Source organism: Thamnophis elegans, chromosome 16 (genome assembly GCF_009769535.1).
Source record: "Thamnophis elegans isolate rThaEle1 chromosome 16, rThaEle1.pri, whole genome shotgun sequence".
NCBI classification, from domain to species: Eukaryota; Metazoa; Chordata; class Lepidosauria; order Squamata; family Colubridae; genus Thamnophis; species Thamnophis elegans.
The window spans coordinates 17013903-17030904 of record NC_045556.1 but is presented as its reverse complement, the minus strand read 5'-3'; the positions used below and the strand labels follow the sequence as shown (position 1 = coordinate 17030904).

General features: G+C 44.6%; 1 protein-coding gene across 2 annotated transcripts in view; it reads right to left on the bottom strand.

The window, feature by feature from the left end:
• Nucleotides 1-1443: 1443 nt before the first annotated feature.
• The window catches only part of ADAMTS17 (ADAM metallopeptidase with thrombospondin type 1 motif 17), a 156640-nt gene continuing 141081 nt past the window's right edge, over nucleotides 1444-17002 (bottom strand). For both annotated transcript variants that reach the window (XM_032233271.1, XM_032233272.1), the window contains 4 exons: nucleotides 13653-13857; nucleotides 10259-10411; nucleotides 6010-6187; nucleotides 1444-2136 (listed from right to left, as the gene is read on the bottom strand). In XM_032233271.1, the coding sequence (XP_032089162.1) occupies nucleotides 1985-2136; nucleotides 6010-6187; nucleotides 10259-10411; nucleotides 13653-13857 (688 nt within the window). In that variant the 3' untranslated portion in view covers nucleotides 1444-1984. The remainder of the gene's footprint in view (nucleotides 2137-6009; nucleotides 6188-10258; nucleotides 10412-13652; nucleotides 13858-17002) is intronic.

Below are 17002 nucleotides of genomic sequence, written 5' to 3'. Positions count from 1 at the left end.
ATGAATGTTATCAGGTATAAATGAAACTTCCTATGCTCAGTGCTGCCATCTCATTGGAACGTATCATGCCACATGTATAAGTGGCTTACACAGGTAGCCCTCGGCATACAACAGTTCATTTCCCTTACAACAGAACTGGGGGAAAAAAGTGAGTTATGCCTGTTTTTTCCACACTTATGGCCATGGCGGCAGCAGCAGCAGCAGCAGCAGCAGCATCTCCCTGGTCACATGATCAAAATTTACGCATTTTGGCAACTGGCATGTGCTTAAGACGGTTGCCGTTGTCTCGGGATCACATGATTACTTTTTGTGATTTTCTGACAAGCAAAGTCAGTGGGGGATTCAGATTCACTTAACAAATATGTAGTAACTTAACAAGGGATTCACTTAACAACGGTGGCAAGAAAGGTCGTAAAATGGGGCAAAACCTCCTTAGCAACTGTCTCGCTTAGCAACAAACATTTTGGGCTCAATTGTGGTTTTAAGTCAAGGACCGTCCTGAATAGTGGTTTATACAATTACACTCTTCCAAATGCACATTATTGGATCAGATGCATTTTCTCCACAATTTCTGAGCCTGGACTGACAGGCAGCAAAACCTATAAACATGATCTGGTTTTAACTTATTGGCTGTGTAATAAAGTATTTCAATATGGGCGTACAAAATGATTAATTTATCTTTGATTTATTGCTGTATTTCAGAGGCATTCGGCTACCACTATCAGAATTCCCATCTTAGCTGAGGCCAGGGACTGCAGCCTAAAATAATAGCCTAAAATATTAAACAGAACCCCCAGCCCAGAGAGAAAAAAATAATATAAATACATATATTTTAGGTGAGAGACAAAAGATGGCTATTAATTAGGGTTTTAAAAAAAATAAAAATCCGTGAAATTATATTTAGTGGAGGTTTGAGTGGCTACAGTAGATTTCTTTCAGAAATTTCAGAAGCATTCGTCTGCTGCTTTTTAGTAAACTTATATATAAGATTTCATTTCATTAATGGTTTTTCCCTTTAAAATCATCCGGCCTCCATCCAGAGATGTAGACAGAGATATTATTCACCACAGGTTTATCTGCAGAGGTACGTATGCCTTCAGTCAATTTAATTGCTCTCTGAATCTTTTCCTTAAAAAATAAAAAGTAGAAAATGGTGACAAGCCATCCAGTAGCTTGCAATAATCTATATATTAATGAAACAAAAACAATTTTTTTTTTAGCCATGTCAAAAGTATCATAACGTTCTACAGGATTGGTTTTTGAGATGATTTTTTTTTCTTTTTGTGCTGCGGTGGCACAGTGGTTAGAGTGCAGTACTGCAGGCTATTCTGCTGGCTGCCTGCAATTTGGCAGTTTGAATCTCACCAGGCTCAAGGTTGACTCATCCTTCCATCCTTCCGAGGTGGGTAAAATGAGGACCCAGATTGTTGGGGGCAAGAGGCTGACTCTGTAAACTGCTTAGAGAGGGCTGTAAAGAACTGTAAAGCGGTATATAAGTCTAAGTGCCATTGCTATTGTGGTGGTCACGCGTTCATCCATCCAGTCTGCAAAGGGAGCTTCAAGTCTTTCTAGGCAGGCCCTGGGATTTATTGGTGGTGAGTAACTTGTGTTTGGAATAAAACAGATATTTGCGTTTGCCATTTTTGGATGTGGTTGACCTTGCTGAATCAAACCAAAGTCCATCTCTGTCAAGCTTCTTCTTAAACGTTCAGCCATGTGAAAAAGTGATTATGGTTTTCCAATCCAATGTGATATCATTAGCACTTGCATTTCAAAAGTAGATGACCTCTCTCCAGAGAGACTCTATAATTAGTTGTCATGGCCATTAGCCATCAATAAACCCAATTCCCCTATAAATTTATCTAATCTAAGCTGAAATAGGCATCGCCACATCTCGTGGCAACGAGTTCCATAAGTTAATGATATATTCGTAGGAAGAAGTACAAATGAGCTATAATTCCCTAAGGAGCCTTGGCAGATTTCATTAACTCTTCTGCTGCATCTTGCTTGCATAGAAGTCTCTGCAGGTTTGACAACAGCGCTGGTACCATCTCATGTCCTGGCAAAGGTTCTTCTCCCGGATGACTCGGCAATAAACTGCCCACTGGTCTCCTGTGCACTTGTAGGTCAGAGCGGCTGTGAAGAAAAGGGGGAGAAAAGATTGGAATGAGAAATTATGCCGTTGTTTTACTTGAGGAAGAGCATAATCCTGGAGAAACTGCACAGTGCTATCTATTAGGTAAGCTCCCCATTGGGAGAGCGAGTGCGTTCAGAGAAGCATTGTGAGAGTGGTGTTGGAGAACACACAAACCAGCATACAGAGACACTGTATTTAAACAGGCTTCTACTTTCATGGAAATAGAGGTATCAGAGTCCATCAAACAGTCCAAGTCATACACGGATAAGACAGTCAGTCATCAATGTCTTTCAGTTAAGGGATAATCCAAATAACATAGTCCATAATCATACAAATAGTCCGGTACACAAAGTTTGCTAGCAGTTGCAAAACTTACAATACCTCACGCTGATCACTATACGGCACTTCTAACAGCCAGCTTCCAAACACTCAGATCAGATCAGCATCTAACAGTGATTCTGGCTCCATCTTATGGCCAATTGAGGAAACAGCAACCAATCACATTTACAGCATGATTTAAAGAAACAGGTACAACATTGTTACATGATTTATATATTGCCAACCCAACTGTTAGATCATATTCCTAACATTCTCCCCTTTGGGTAGGACAATATACAAGTCTTACAATTTTAATCTGTATTCCTCGCAACAATGTTTATGCTTTATATTACCTTGGGCCTTAGTAAAATGATCTGCAATGTTATGTTCAGACATGCAGTACTCCAGTGAAACTAATTTACCATTCACACTTTGCCTTACATTTAGATATCTTAAATCAGTGTATTTTGACCTAGTTTTTACAGCAAGATTGGATGCCATCTGAATTGCAGCTTGATTGTCTTCATAAACAACAATAGGCTCTTTTATGTCAATCCCCATATCAAGTAGGAGTTGTTTATAGCAAATCAAATCCGTACATAATAATGACAAACATGAGAATTCAGCCTCCATAGTTGATAGACGTAAATGTTTTTGTCTAATAGACTGCCATCCAGTGCTTTTCCCAGGAATACAAAAAACCCTGATGTTGATTTCCATGTAGACACATCTGTAGCAAAACTTGCATCAGCATATGCAGTTAAGCTCAGATCATCCTTAGGTTCTAAATACAATGCATAATGCATCGTTTGCTTAAGATATCTTAATATCCTCTTAGCAGCTTGCCAGTGCCTTTCAGTAGATTCAGCATTAAACCTGGCTAATTGATTTACATTATATGCTATGTCGGGCCTTGACCAATTACTCAGATACGATAAGCTACCAATTAATGATTGATAAATACCTTTATCAAATACAGTTTTTTTTACATTATCATGGCTAAATTCTTGACCCATTGGAGTTTTTGTTGGTTTACACAGTTCCATCCTAAACGTTCTGAGTAGTTGGTTAATCTTTTCAGTTTGCGAGATTTTGTATCCTCCCCTAGTTTTATCTATTTGTAAACCAAGATATTGCCTAATCTTACCGAGATGTTTTATACTGAACTGTGTCCTTAACAGTGTTATAATCCTCATAACTTCTTGCTCAGATTTAGTGATTAATGCTATGTCATCAGTGAACAATAGCAACAATGAAATCACACCATTACTTTCTTTCTTAAACAAACATGGATCAGCCATGCCAGCTTTAAAACATATCTTAGTTAACTCTTTAACTATACATTGATTCCATTCATATCCTGATTGCTTCAAGCCATAAAGACTCTTTTTCAACCTCCAGCAATCAGTTTTACTATCAGTTTTATAGGCTTCTATAAATATATAGTATGTAGCAACGGTGCATGAAGATACTATGTACCGTATTTTCACGACCATAAGCCGCACCGGGTTATAAGCCGCAGTATCAGTTAACGTTAATTTTTCAAACTTTTTTCATATATAAAGCGCACCGGGTTATAAGCCGCACGTTTTTTTTGCAACATTCACGCTAAAGTGCCGGCATGACTTTGAAGGGCTGGCTTGCCACGTTTCCCCGGAGCGCTCGGGCTCCTTCTCTGGGCAGAGTTGGAGCCTTTCCTCCTCCTCCTCCCAATGGAGGGGCACCCTAAAAAAAAAAAAAAGAAAGGAGCCAAGCCGTTCCAGAGATGTGAAGGGAAGCTCCGGGCGAGAAAGCGGCTTTCAAAGCTCCGTCGAGCCCCGCGTGTGGATTTATTTATTATTTGCTCGGGGATCCGGATCCGGGCCACCTGTTCCTCCGGGGGCAGCCCAAGCCTTTGAGCGGGGAGCGGAGCTTTCTCCCGAAACGGTGCTTCTACTCCCCTTTGGCACTTAGCTCTGGGAGAAAAATGGAGCGTGATGGACTTTCCAGCGCGTATCAGAAGCTGATCCGGGAGAGCTGGCAGAAAGTGAGCAACAGCCCCCTGGAGCACAGCGTCGTCCGCGCGGAAGGCAATCCAGTCTTTATAAAGGAGCTGATCTCTTCTCTTCTCTCTCTCTCTTTCTTTCTCTCCCTCCCATCCTCTCTCTCCGGCTCTCCTTTCGTTCTGCTCCCCCCCCACACCGTTTTGCTTACAAAGCAAGAACGATCAAGTGGCGGAGCGTAGAAGCTTGGGGGGGGGGAGAGAGAGAGAGAGACCACGGCCAATGTCGGCTGGCACAGCAACTGGATTTCTGGCTCCGAAGATGCTCTTACGGGCTGCCTCGTTCGCCACTCCACCCTGAGAGCTTGGTAAAAAAATAATAAAGGGGGGGGCACCGTTCGTCCCTTCTGCAATACAGAGGTGGGGGGGGGTGCGGCAGGGGGGGGAATCCTGCCGCTCCTAATCAACTAAGGTCTGGTGGCTTCCAAGCTTGCGTCCCCCCCCCCCTTCTATCTCTTTTCAGGCAGGTACCACCGGATCCATCAGCCCCTCCCAGCCCTCCCCCTCCGCCAGCAGACCCGGTCCGGGAAAGATGGCCGAGAGGAAAAGAGAGAAAGAGAAAGAGGGAGGGAGAAAGAGGAAGAATAGAGAAAGCAGGAGGCTTCCCGCATCCGTGCGATGCTTTGAACCCGAATTGGAGGGGGGGCATCCCGAGAGACACGTTCGCACGACACCTCTAACCCGGATTGGGTGGGGTGGGGGGAGAAAACGGGGCGAGGGTCTGTCTGGTGGGTGGGCTCCGCTGGCAAATAAAACCCGGGGGGAAAATGGGTCGGTTGAACGACGCGTCAATGCAGGGGTGGAGGGAAAGCCTGGGCTGGGGCTAATGGGGCTTGTATTCCTCTACCCCAACTGGCCGGGGGCTGCTGCTGGGGCTGGTAGTCCGGCCAGCCAGCCAGCCAGCCAGCTGCAGGCTTGGCTTTCGATCTGGACTTCCTACCAAGCGGGGGGGGGGGGGGGGGCTCGGAAACGGGCGCTCAGCCCAGCCGTCCTCGTGCTTCAAGTTTGAGCATCAAATCGGGAGGGAGAGATTTTCGATCTTTTTCCATATATAAAGCGCACCGGGTTATAAGCCGCACTGCCGGTTTTTTATCAAATTTTAGGATTTTCAGTGCGGCTTATAGTCGTGAAAATACGGTATTCATTCTTAGCTGCCCACACTAATGCTGCACGTAATTAAACTAGGTGCAAAGACCTCATCATAGTCATGACTGAGCAAACCCTTGTGCAACTAACCTGGCTTTATGGGTTACAGTCCCATCTACACTATTTTTCATTTTGAAAATCCATTTACAACCAATGGCATGTTTACCTGGTGGTAACTTTACATTTTCATATACTTCTAACTTTTGCAATGATTTTAATTCCTTTTCCATTGCATCTTTCAAAGCTTGCTGTTCCTCAGTTGGATATAGAGGCAATTCTTGGTAATTAGCTTCTTAAATTTGTTTTGAGAGAGGTAGATGACCAATCAAGAGTTCAGAATTCAGAAATCCAGGGGAAGCATACTGACCGAGTCTTGGAGAGGTAATCGTGTTGACATTGATCTTCTCATTGCAGGCCTGTTGGTGACACTGCCGGTAGGCTGCAAGTTTGGAGAAGGTGGGACACTCGTTGCCGTGGCGACCAGTGACTTTGTGCATGCACTGAACCACACGGGACTGAAGACCTTTGCCGCATGTTGAGGAACACTAGACGAGAGAGACGAACACAGAGATATAACCGAGGCAGAAGCCCATTGGAAGGGGACATTCGATTGGTTAGTTTTATATAGATAGGGGGTGTCAAACTCAAGGCCTGGGGGCCAGATCCGGCCCGTGGGATGCTTAGATCTGGCCCCTGGGGCCAACCTGGAAACAGTGAAGGACCGGCCCATGGTGCCTCTGCCAGTGAAAATGGAGCTTGGGAAGGCCGCGTGGAGCCCTCCCAAGCGCTGTTTTCACTGCCAGAGGACTGCAGGAGGTCATTGCAGCCAAAAACGGAGCTCACAAGCCCTTTTTTGCTGGCAGAGCACTCAGCCCGCCATCGGCACCCCCCCACATAAGTGATGTCGAGCTGGCCACACCCACCTCAGCCCCCCAGGTCAAACACAACCCTGATGCGCCCCTCAATGAAATCAAGTTTGACACCCCTGATGTACCACTGCCTCGAAAATAAGCCCGCCCCTAAAATATTTGAATGCATGCGCAGCTGGTCCCCGGCATTTCCTGGGGGGGGGGAAGGGGGAACATGCCCCACATGACCCATAGGAACCTGCTATCCATGCAGAATGGCCTCACGGAGGCAGCTCCCGCAAACCCTTGCTACCGCGGCCCTTCTCTTAGTGGCAGCTGCAAAAAGAGCGACAGGCCCAGCGACATGAGGGCTGGCAAGAGTGTGCCAGAAACAGAGATAGAACTTTCGGCCATCTCTGGATCAGCTGATCGGCGGTCCATGGGCAGAGGAAAAGGGTCCTCCTGCACCTTAAAAATAATAAGACCTCCCCAACAATAAGGCCAAGGGTTTATTTCAGGGGGTCAAAAGAAAATAAGACGCTGTCTTATTTTGGGGGGGAAACACGTTAGATGGTCCTTGACTTACGTCTGGTCACTTAGTGACTGCTTGAAATGACATCACGCTTACAGCTAGTCCTTGACTTACGACCTTATGACCACTTGTTAAGTGAGTTTTGCTCCATTTCACAACCTTTCCTTGCCACAGTTGTTCAGTGAATCACTGCAGTTGTTCCGTTAGTAAGACAGTTGTTAAATAAATCTGGCTTGTCGTCAAAAGTGGACCAGATGACCCCGGGCACACAGCAACCGACATAAATACAAGTCAGCTGCCAAGCATCTGAATTTTGATCATGTGACCATAGGGATGGCGCAACAGTCGGAAGTGTGAAAAATGATCATAAGTCGCTTTTCTCATTGCCTTCGCAACTTCGAACGGTCACTAAATGAACTGTTATAAGTTGAGGACTACCTGTACTTTGGGAGGGATTAAGACTCATATTCAAAGTTCTGATGGTCGTTCCCCTGGTCCTGTGACCGCATGTTGGATGCTCAGCTAACCAGGCCACCTATATGTCTGTTTTGCCATGCCCTGTGATTCCATGACTCCATTAGCCACTGTCTTGCTTAGCAACAGACGTTTTGGGTTCAATTGTGGTCGTAAGTTGAGGACTACCTGTATTTACACATCTGGCTGGGTAGATGGGGAAAGCTGCAGAAGTGACTCGGTTCACACTGTAAACAATAGCAATAGCCCTTAGACTTGTATATCGCTTCATGGTGCTTTACAGCCCTCCTTAAGCAGCATCTTCATGCTTTTTGGGAATACATGAAATATTTCAGAAGCTTTTTACCAAGTAGGGACATATATAAATCATAAAAACCTATTAAGAGCTGCGGGGCTTTGACTAAATTTTCCCCCACAACTTACTCTTGAAGTCAGACTTCGAGAGCACAGGTGAATTCTAGAATAAACTGCTTAATTCTAGAATAAATAGACCAGGTTCCCACCACAGGAGGTCATTATTTGTTTTGTTGAATAAGTGATAAGAAGTATGACTTACATGTAAGGATGCTCAAACTATCACTTTAAAATCACAAAGACCAGCTTTACTGATCGTGTTGTGCCAAGATCGAACGGACACCCTCGGAACAATAGCAATAGCGCTTAGACTTATATACTGCTTTACAGTGCTTTACAGCCTTCGCTAAGCGGTTTACAGAGTCAGCATATGGCCCCCAACAATCTGGGGTAAATCCTCATTTTACAGACCACGGAAGGTTGAGTCAACCTTGAGCCTGGTGAGATTCGAACTGCAGGCAGCCGGCAGTCAGCAGAAGTGGTCTGCAGTACTGCACTCTAACCACTGCGCCACCATGGCGCTGCAGGAAACCTGCTTGATAGCTTTTTATTAACCTAGCCAGGATTACCGCCTTCACAAGATCTCTCCTTCATTGCATTATGCGTCATATCAGGGCACATTTGCGGCTCAGAATCCACGGCTACTGAATCAGATTCTACCCTGCCACGTCTGATCGTTCCTCCTGCATACAGATCCACCAAGCTGCAGCTTGCAAATCAGGAAGAGGGAGGCTCATGATGCCTTCACACACACACACACACACACACACACACACACACACACACATACACACACACACACACACACACACGAAGATTTAGCTTCCTCGCCTCCCCATCGCAGAGACAACTGGAAGGCCTTGCCAAGCAGCTCAGCCACAATTAGGGGGCATTCGTCACTCCCAGCCGCAATGAATGACTGCTGATCCCTTCTTCAAGGGAGAAGACAAAAGCAGGGTTATTCTAAAAGGAAATGAGAATTTCCCCGGGTTTCACAGGTCCTGCTGGGAGGAATAAGCTGCTTGCCAGGATCTCGGAGGGGAACACAAGACACAACTGGCAGCTCCTCTCGTCAGGGGAGGGCAGGTGGCTGGAAGCAACTTTTCAAAGGCGCTTTATCACCAGTGACAGGGCTTGGCAGCCGCCCCGCATTCTGAAGATGTCCTCCCTTTTTTTTTTCTTTTCTCGCCTTCTTTTTCCAGCCAAGCCTTTGCCGATGCTTCCGAACGTGAGTCGTTCCAGAGCTCGGTGGGGAGACTCGGCCATCAGGTGCAGGACATGGAGAGAAAGCAGGAGTCATTTCCCATATGGGAAGCATGGAACCTTCGGCTGGCGGCCAGATTCCCAGGCCTGCCACCACCCGGGATGGGCTGGGGCTGCCCGAGGAAGGGGGTTCCTCGCCTACCCAGGCTGGCCTTTGAAAATGTGCTTATTGAATCTCCCAATTCAATCCTCAGAGGCATTCGAGTCAAAACAGGGGTCTTCTCCCCTACCCCCCTGAGTCTTCTAGAAAACAAAAGTTTTGCAGGGTGTGGTACACTATTAAGAGACTGAACCTTCAGCTCGTAAGTCTCGGTGTCAGTTTTACTTCCCACAAACTGACTAAGCCAGCGGTTGGTCTTCTGACATTAGCTGAAGTTGGAATTATATGGAAGTGGTTGCTGGTAATTTCCCCAAGGAGACAGTGAATGTGAAATACTCCCAAATGGACTGATAACAGACTATAAATGCCACTCAGTATGAATGCTTGAGAGCACAATTATTTTGTTGTCCAATAATTTTGGTCCTTCCTTCCTTCCTTCCTTCCTTCCTTCCTTCCTTCCTTCCTTCCTTCCTTCCTTCCTTCCTTCCTTCCTCTTCCCTTCCCTTCCCTCCCTCGCTTCCTCCCTTCTTCCTTCCCTTTTTCCTTCCCTTCCCTTCCCCCTTTTCCTTCCTTCCTTCCTTCCTTCCTTCCCACTTCACTCCCTGTTCTGTTCTGTTCTGTTCTGTTCTGTTCCATTCCATATTCTATTCTATTCTATTCTACTCTATTCTTTTCACCCCTTTTCCTTCCCCCTTTCCCTTGCCCCTTTCCCTTCCCCCTTTTCTGTCTTTCCTTCCTTCTTCCCTCCATCCCTCCCTTCTCTCCCTTCCCCTCCCTCGCTGATCAATTCTAATTCTTAGTGGATTAAATAAAAGTATTGTGGCTTTTATTCTATTTGGTTTGTATGCGCAAATATGCATTTAGATATTGGTCTTTATTCTTATGAAAAGCAAGATATAAACGAACAAATGTATTTCTCTTCCTCAGACTAATGCAGGAATTACAAACTAGAATTAGAATGAAATCATATTCAAAAGACATATTGATCCATACCACTAAGCTTTAAATTATGTTTTGGGTTTTTATGAATCGCAGACTGCCTGACCTTGGACCATTCTCCGGTTTTCCATTCATAGCATCCAGTGTGATCTTCGCACTCTTCTTCATCCCGTGGCCTTGTGGCTGCATCACACTTTCCTTGTGGGTTGGTACACATGACTTTTCTCTTCTGTTTTCCCCTCCCACAATCAGAGGAACACTGCAAAAGAGAGCGTTGAAATTTGTTGAATTGGACTTGAAATATTTAGAAGCAGTTTCACATTTTCCAAATGTGTCTTAAAATGCTTCATGGGTTTTTTACAAGAAAAAATATGCACCAACTAGCTGATAATCTGGCGTTGCCCGGATATTTATTTATAGGGGAAAATGTTCGGACCATACCTAATTTCTAATGTTGGATTTTTCCCCTTTACTAGAGGGAGCCCCCTTGTGGAATACTGTGAAGCTGTTACCATGGCAACTCCACTGCGCTGTACAGTAGAAGCCATTTTACGGCACAATAGGCTATATCTTAACAGGACACACACACACACACACACACACACACACACACACCCCTGAGGGATGTTAGGAGTGTCACCCCCCACAGTATTTTTTTTCCAGAGAGTAAGTCATCTGTGTACCAAATTTAGTTGAAATTGCTCAAGGCATTCCAGAGTTATGCTGGAACACACAAACACACACACACACACACACACACACACAGAGCCATATGTATGTATGTATGTATGTCAGATTGTACTTTATTTAAATTAGATAAGCATAAAAAGATTGTTGCCAATGCATTGTCCTTTGGAGAAAGTACAATTTCCCCAGTACAATTGTAGCACATATCTACTTAACACACCAGGACTGATCTTAAATCTGTTGTGCACAAATGTGTTCTTTGGAAGAAGAACTGACATTATATATTTTTCAGATTTAGCAGAACTTTACATTATTAATTTCAGTTCGGTCATAATTGATTAAAGAGTAAATTATTTCAAACTTGGCACGTTGCATAAACCAGACTGGATGTAAACAAATAGGGATCCGTGGCCATCAGGAATGTAATTTATTTAGCCTGTTCTGCATAATGGGGACATCCTTTTTTTTTAAAGTAATAATTTCATTAAGCAAGATATAAAATACAAAAGAAATGAAAGTAATGGGAAAATAGGGGAAGAAAATGGATGAGAAAGAAATGTTAAGGTGAGAAAACTAAAGAGAAGCATTGATTTTCAATTCTTTTTAGCACAATAGCATAAGATAGTAACATTACAGCCTCAAGTTTTTTTTTTACTTTTACACACTAATACTACTACCATTTCTTTAACAACAAACTTATTAACAAAACCCAAAGTCAAAGTTTCCTTCCCCCATCCCCACATCTCAAGCACAACATCCAGAAGCAATTCCCAAGCAGAAAGAAAGCTGGATGTGTTCTTTTCTCTGATTAAAGCAGTTAATTTACCCATCTCCGCTAATTCCATCATCTTTTCCAGCCATTCATCCATCACAAGAATTAAAAGTATCTTTCCGTTTTTGGAACATCCTTTTTCTTAATCAATTCTAAAGAACTGTCAAGGGGGTCATAGTTGGTATTCGGTAAAGGAATCCCTGTTGCTCACAGTCCTGATCAAAAATCCCATTAATTTTCCCTTATAAATCATGTTTCTGTTCTGACCGAGGCTTCCCAAGAGCATGAAGCAAACTCCTTGTCCCGACAAAAAACCCTTTTATTAATTGACTGTGAATTCTGCTCATTCACATCCAGCAAAGTCTTTCAAGGGAGGATTTATAGTCACAGACCTTCTCTGGCTTGGAGAGCTGCCAGGCCGATATCTGCAAAACTTGGCAAGGAGTCACGAATCAATTCAGCAAACTAATTGTCTCCTGCAAACTCCCCTCCCCTTTCACTCCTCTTTTATTTCCTCTGGGAGGGGCCATTCACTATCCACCTGTGGCCTTACTCTCAAGTCGACCCCTGTTCTTTAGCTGTTCCCTTCGTCTGGCAACTCTGCACATCCGCACACTGGGAACAGGCTCCAGCTGTTCGTCTGCCCCACTGATGACTGATTCTGAAGGCAGCTGTTAACTGTCAGGCAGCCCTGGCCCCCTCTCTGCCTCTGACACAGAGCCCTCAACAGAGCCTTCCCGAGTCCAGGACTGGCCCTTGTTCCTCCCCAACCTCCTCACTGTCCGAATCAGCTGCCAGTTCTGCTAGCCACTGGTGGGCCACAACAGTTTCATTCCCCACCCTCCCATGGGTCACTAATTAAACAGACTGTGGGTCCAGCCCTGAATAAATAGATGAAGATAGGAGATCTCTAGTGAGTTCTTTCTGAACATGCTCCAAATAAAGCATCTCCATTTAGAGGGGTCCAAGTTAGAAGCAAGCCTTAGCATGATGTTCATCGCAGCGAAGGGCAGATCTCAACATGCATATCTCACCATCTTTCTCAGAAATTTTTTTTTTAAAGTCATAATCCAGGCAGACGTGACTGCCGACTTTGGTCAGGACATGAATGACAAGTGTTTCACCAGCCAGCTACCAAGCAAACATGCTCTGGAACACTGCAGAGCAACTGGAAAACGACTTTAAAATTCTCTCCCTCTCTTCTCCATCCATCCATGGAAAGCCTGGTATCTAATTTCATGACCTCCTGGTGAAAATTAATATCTCTGTAGTGCAAAAGCATAAATGTAAATTTTGGCTGGAAGGCTTTTAAGTTATTTGTTTTTAATTAGTGTCCTCCTCTCGAATTCCACAACCCCCCTGCCCCAAATGGGAAGCCCCAGCATTTTAATTGACATATTAAACTTTAAGTTGTATTTGTTCCAAAGGTACTTTTTTCCCCAAAAGGCAAATGGAGTTTCTTGTGGTGTTTTTTTTTCCTTTGAAAACGTTGCTCTTCTCATCCAAGAAGCTTCTTCAGCTCTCCAAGTTTTAGGACTGTTTTGTAACTGTCTAAAAGTTTTAGAACTAAAGAAGCTTCTTGGGTGAGAAGCAAAATGTTTTCCAAGAAAAATCCAGGAAACCTCCAAATCAGGGGTGAAATCCAGCAGGTTCTGACTGGTTCTGGAGAACCAGGAGTGGAAATGTTGAGTAGTTCAGAGAACCAGCAAATGCCACCTCTGGCTGGCCCCAGAGTGGGTTGAGAATAGAGATTTTGCAGTATCCTTCTCCTGCCACGCCCACCAAGACACACCCACAGAACCAGTAGTAAAAAAAAAATGAATTTCACTACTGCCCCAAATGCCTTTTGGGAAAATACCCTGGGGGGCAACCATAACCAAGGCGGTTGAGAATCTCCATAGATACTTATATATTTGTTGTATTTGTTTATATTGTTGTTGTTACGATCTTGCCCTTTGTGTAATCTCAACAAATTAACTTTAGCAAATATTTAGCTACACATCCCAATTATCTGCCCTTCCTTCTACCAGGCTGGAAATACCTTAGACCATTCTGAGGCTTCCCAAATGGAAAGGCAGTCTCGGCCTTCGCAGCTCTGTATCGTTGCTGGCTTGGGACCAAGGCAGTAGAGATCTCTCGTGTTGACATAGCTCCCATTCTGCAGTTGATAGACACATGTCACTCCCCGATGCTGGAGGCCTTTGGCACAAGTTGAAGAGCAAGGACTCCACTGTCCCGTAACCCACCTGTTGAAACAATCAAGACAAGAACACCAGGACAGTCACAATCCTTGTAAGGAAGACAACCCATGACCCATTGAGTCATTGTTTCATAGCGATTTCCTTATCAGATTCCTCAACGTCTTCAACAATGGCTGAGCTTCTAATGCATTGGAAAAGTTCTTAATAATTAGATTAGATTAAAAGAGTTGGGAGGGACCTTGTAGGTCATCTAGTCCAACCCTCCCCCAAGCAGAAGACCCTACACCATTTCTGACAGATTGTAGTCCAATCTCTTCTTCAAAGCCTCCAGTGATGAAGCTCCCACAACTTCTGAAGGCAACTTCTGTTCCATTGGTTGAATGTTCTCACTGTCAGAAATTTTCCCCTTATTTCCAAGGGGAAACTCTCCCCTTGGTCAGTTTCCATCCATTATTCCTTGTCTTGCCTTCAGGTGCCTTAGAAAATAGCTTCACCCCGTCCTCTCTGTGGCAGCCCCACAAATATTGGAAGACTGCTGTCATGTCTCCCCTGGTCCTTCTCTTCCCTAGACTAGCCAGGCCCAGTTCCTGCAACCGTTCTTCATATGTTTTAGTCTCCAGTGCTCTAATCATCCTGGTTGCTCTTCTCTGCTCTTTCTAGAGTCTCAGCATCTTTCCCCCCCATCTTTTTTATTTACATATCATTTTAAGTATACATTCACACAATTGTTATTCTTCTTTACATTTGTCATTCTTATATATTTGTTGTTTCATTTAATAGGTCATAATATACAGTTTGGATTGCTTTATTTACCATCCCTTCCACCTGTTCTAACATCACCTTATTTTCCCTTTCTTTTCTCCCTCCCTCCCTTCTCTACTTCCTTCCTTCCTCCTTTTCTTCCCCTTCTTCCCTACTCCTACTCTTCCTCTTCCCCTTCCTACACTCTCTCCTTCTCTTTCTCTCCTTTCCAACATCTCAACATCTTTTTTACAGTGTGGTGATTCAGGCTGTCCTGAATCAATACATATCAGGACTTGACCATTGGAAACATTTTATGACACTCTGTCTTATGTTGTATTAAATATGCCAGATTCCATGGGAGTCATGGGTTCAGGATTTTGGATACAAGTTAGCCTACGTGAAGTACCTTGGCTCAAAAATGACAAACCATTTTCAGATGAAATTTACAGGCAAAGAAACATGAGAGTTTTAGCAGCATATAGATTCACTTTGTGCTTTATCCCGGGGCAGATGTGATGCTCAGTCTTACTAATATGCAATTAGACTATCTCAAAATCTGCCCATATCCAATTTTGGGGGTTTGAAAACAGAATCCCCATCAGTTGGGAACCTGCAGTGTGCTTCAGGGCATGCCTGGATCTCGTGTTGCATCCGTTGACAACTCCGGAAACCAAGCACATCTTTTCCCAGGACTGTGTGGCAGCTGCGAAGGGCAGCTGTGTGATCCTGGGAAAGAAAATACAACTGGCTGAACATATTATTGACTGGTGCTACCTGAGTGTCTCCTGGATGCCTTTTGACTTTGGAGTTGCTGGATAGCTCTATTACAAATATAAAGGTAAAGGTTTCCCTTGCACATATGTGCTAGTCGTTCCTGACTCTAGGGGGCGATGCTCATCTCCGTTTCAAAGCCAAAGAGCCAGCGCTGTCTGAAGACGTCTCCGTGGTCATGTGGCTGGCATGACTAAATGCCGAAGGCGCATGGAATGCTGTTACCTCCTCACCAAAGGTGGCTCCTATTTTTCTACTTGCGTATCTTACCTGCTTTCGAACTGCTAGGTTGGCAGAAGCTGGGACAAGTAACGGGAGTTCACTCCGTTACAAGGTGTTAGGGATTCGAACCACCGAACTGTTGACCTTTCTGATTGATAAGCGCAGGGTCTTAGCTACTGAGCTACCATGCCCCTTATATTGCAAATATAGGCAACTTTAATTCTAGCATTTCAAAATTCAATCCTCATGTGAAATTCTCAGGTACTCCTGGAAACATCTGGTTGCTCCTTGAATGATTTAAATGGGATCTATGGTTCTAGATTAGAGTTCCCCGAAGTGGACAACGTCAACCCAAGGGTTCATAGGAGTCTCCAAGGGGACAGTAAGTATCTGGAGGTTGAGAGGTGGCCGATAAATGATAGAAAGTTAATGGGAGGGGTTTTGATAATTTTGGGGGTCTCTGTAGAGCTCCATAGTTTGAGGAGCTAACAGTGAGACTTTTACCCAGGATCAGATATCAGCCATCAGTGAGATTTGCCTTCAATTGTCTATTATTACTGTTATTGTTCATAGTACTATTGGTTAGAATAGTGTTTACGAAATGATTTCTGTTGTGGCTCGGCAGGAGCCGTTGGAGCTGCCACCAGACTCCGACAGCGAGGGGTCCTATGAGTCGGCCCTGGAGGATGTGGAGGATCCTGGACAGGGTTCCGACTCCGAGCAGGGCATAGAGAGACTGGTTGGCCACCAGGTGGCACCTGAGCCTTGGATCAGTGGGGTGGAGACAAGAGAGAGTGATCCAGAAGCCACCTCTGAGTTGTTCCAGGATGCACGCCGTCGAAGGACTACTTGGCGTCAAGAACAACTACGTAATTACAGGAGGTAATTACGCTCAGCTGATGGTCATTAAGCTCCTCTCCCAGACTATAAAAGAGACTGCTTGTGCCACCCTTCTTGCAGAAGTCAACGTTTGACTAAAGAGAAACAAACTTGGCAGGCTGGATTGCTGCCAGAGTTTGCTTGCATTGCTGCCAAGGTTTGCCGGACTTGCTGCCAAAGTCCTTATCTGTTTGTTTATTTGGCTTTCAGCCACCGAGAGTCTGGTCTTGTTATTAAAAGACATTCCATTTTACGCTTGTCTCGGCTTTCGTTACTGGATGGAGGAGGGAGTCAGAACAGATTTCCATACAATACTGTACATGCCTAGGGGCTGATTAATAATCTGAAACAGGGTTAATGAGTTGAAAAGTTTTGGAGGATCCCTGTTCTAGACTATGTGTAGAATCTAGAACAGTGACCAATGAGCTGTGGTGGCACAGTGGTTAGAATGCGGTACTGCAGGCTACTTCTGCTGATCGCCAGCTGCCAGCAGTTCGATCCTGAACAGCTCAAGACTCAGCCTTCCATCTTTCCAGTAAAATGAGGACCCAGATTGTTGGGGGCAAGATGTTGA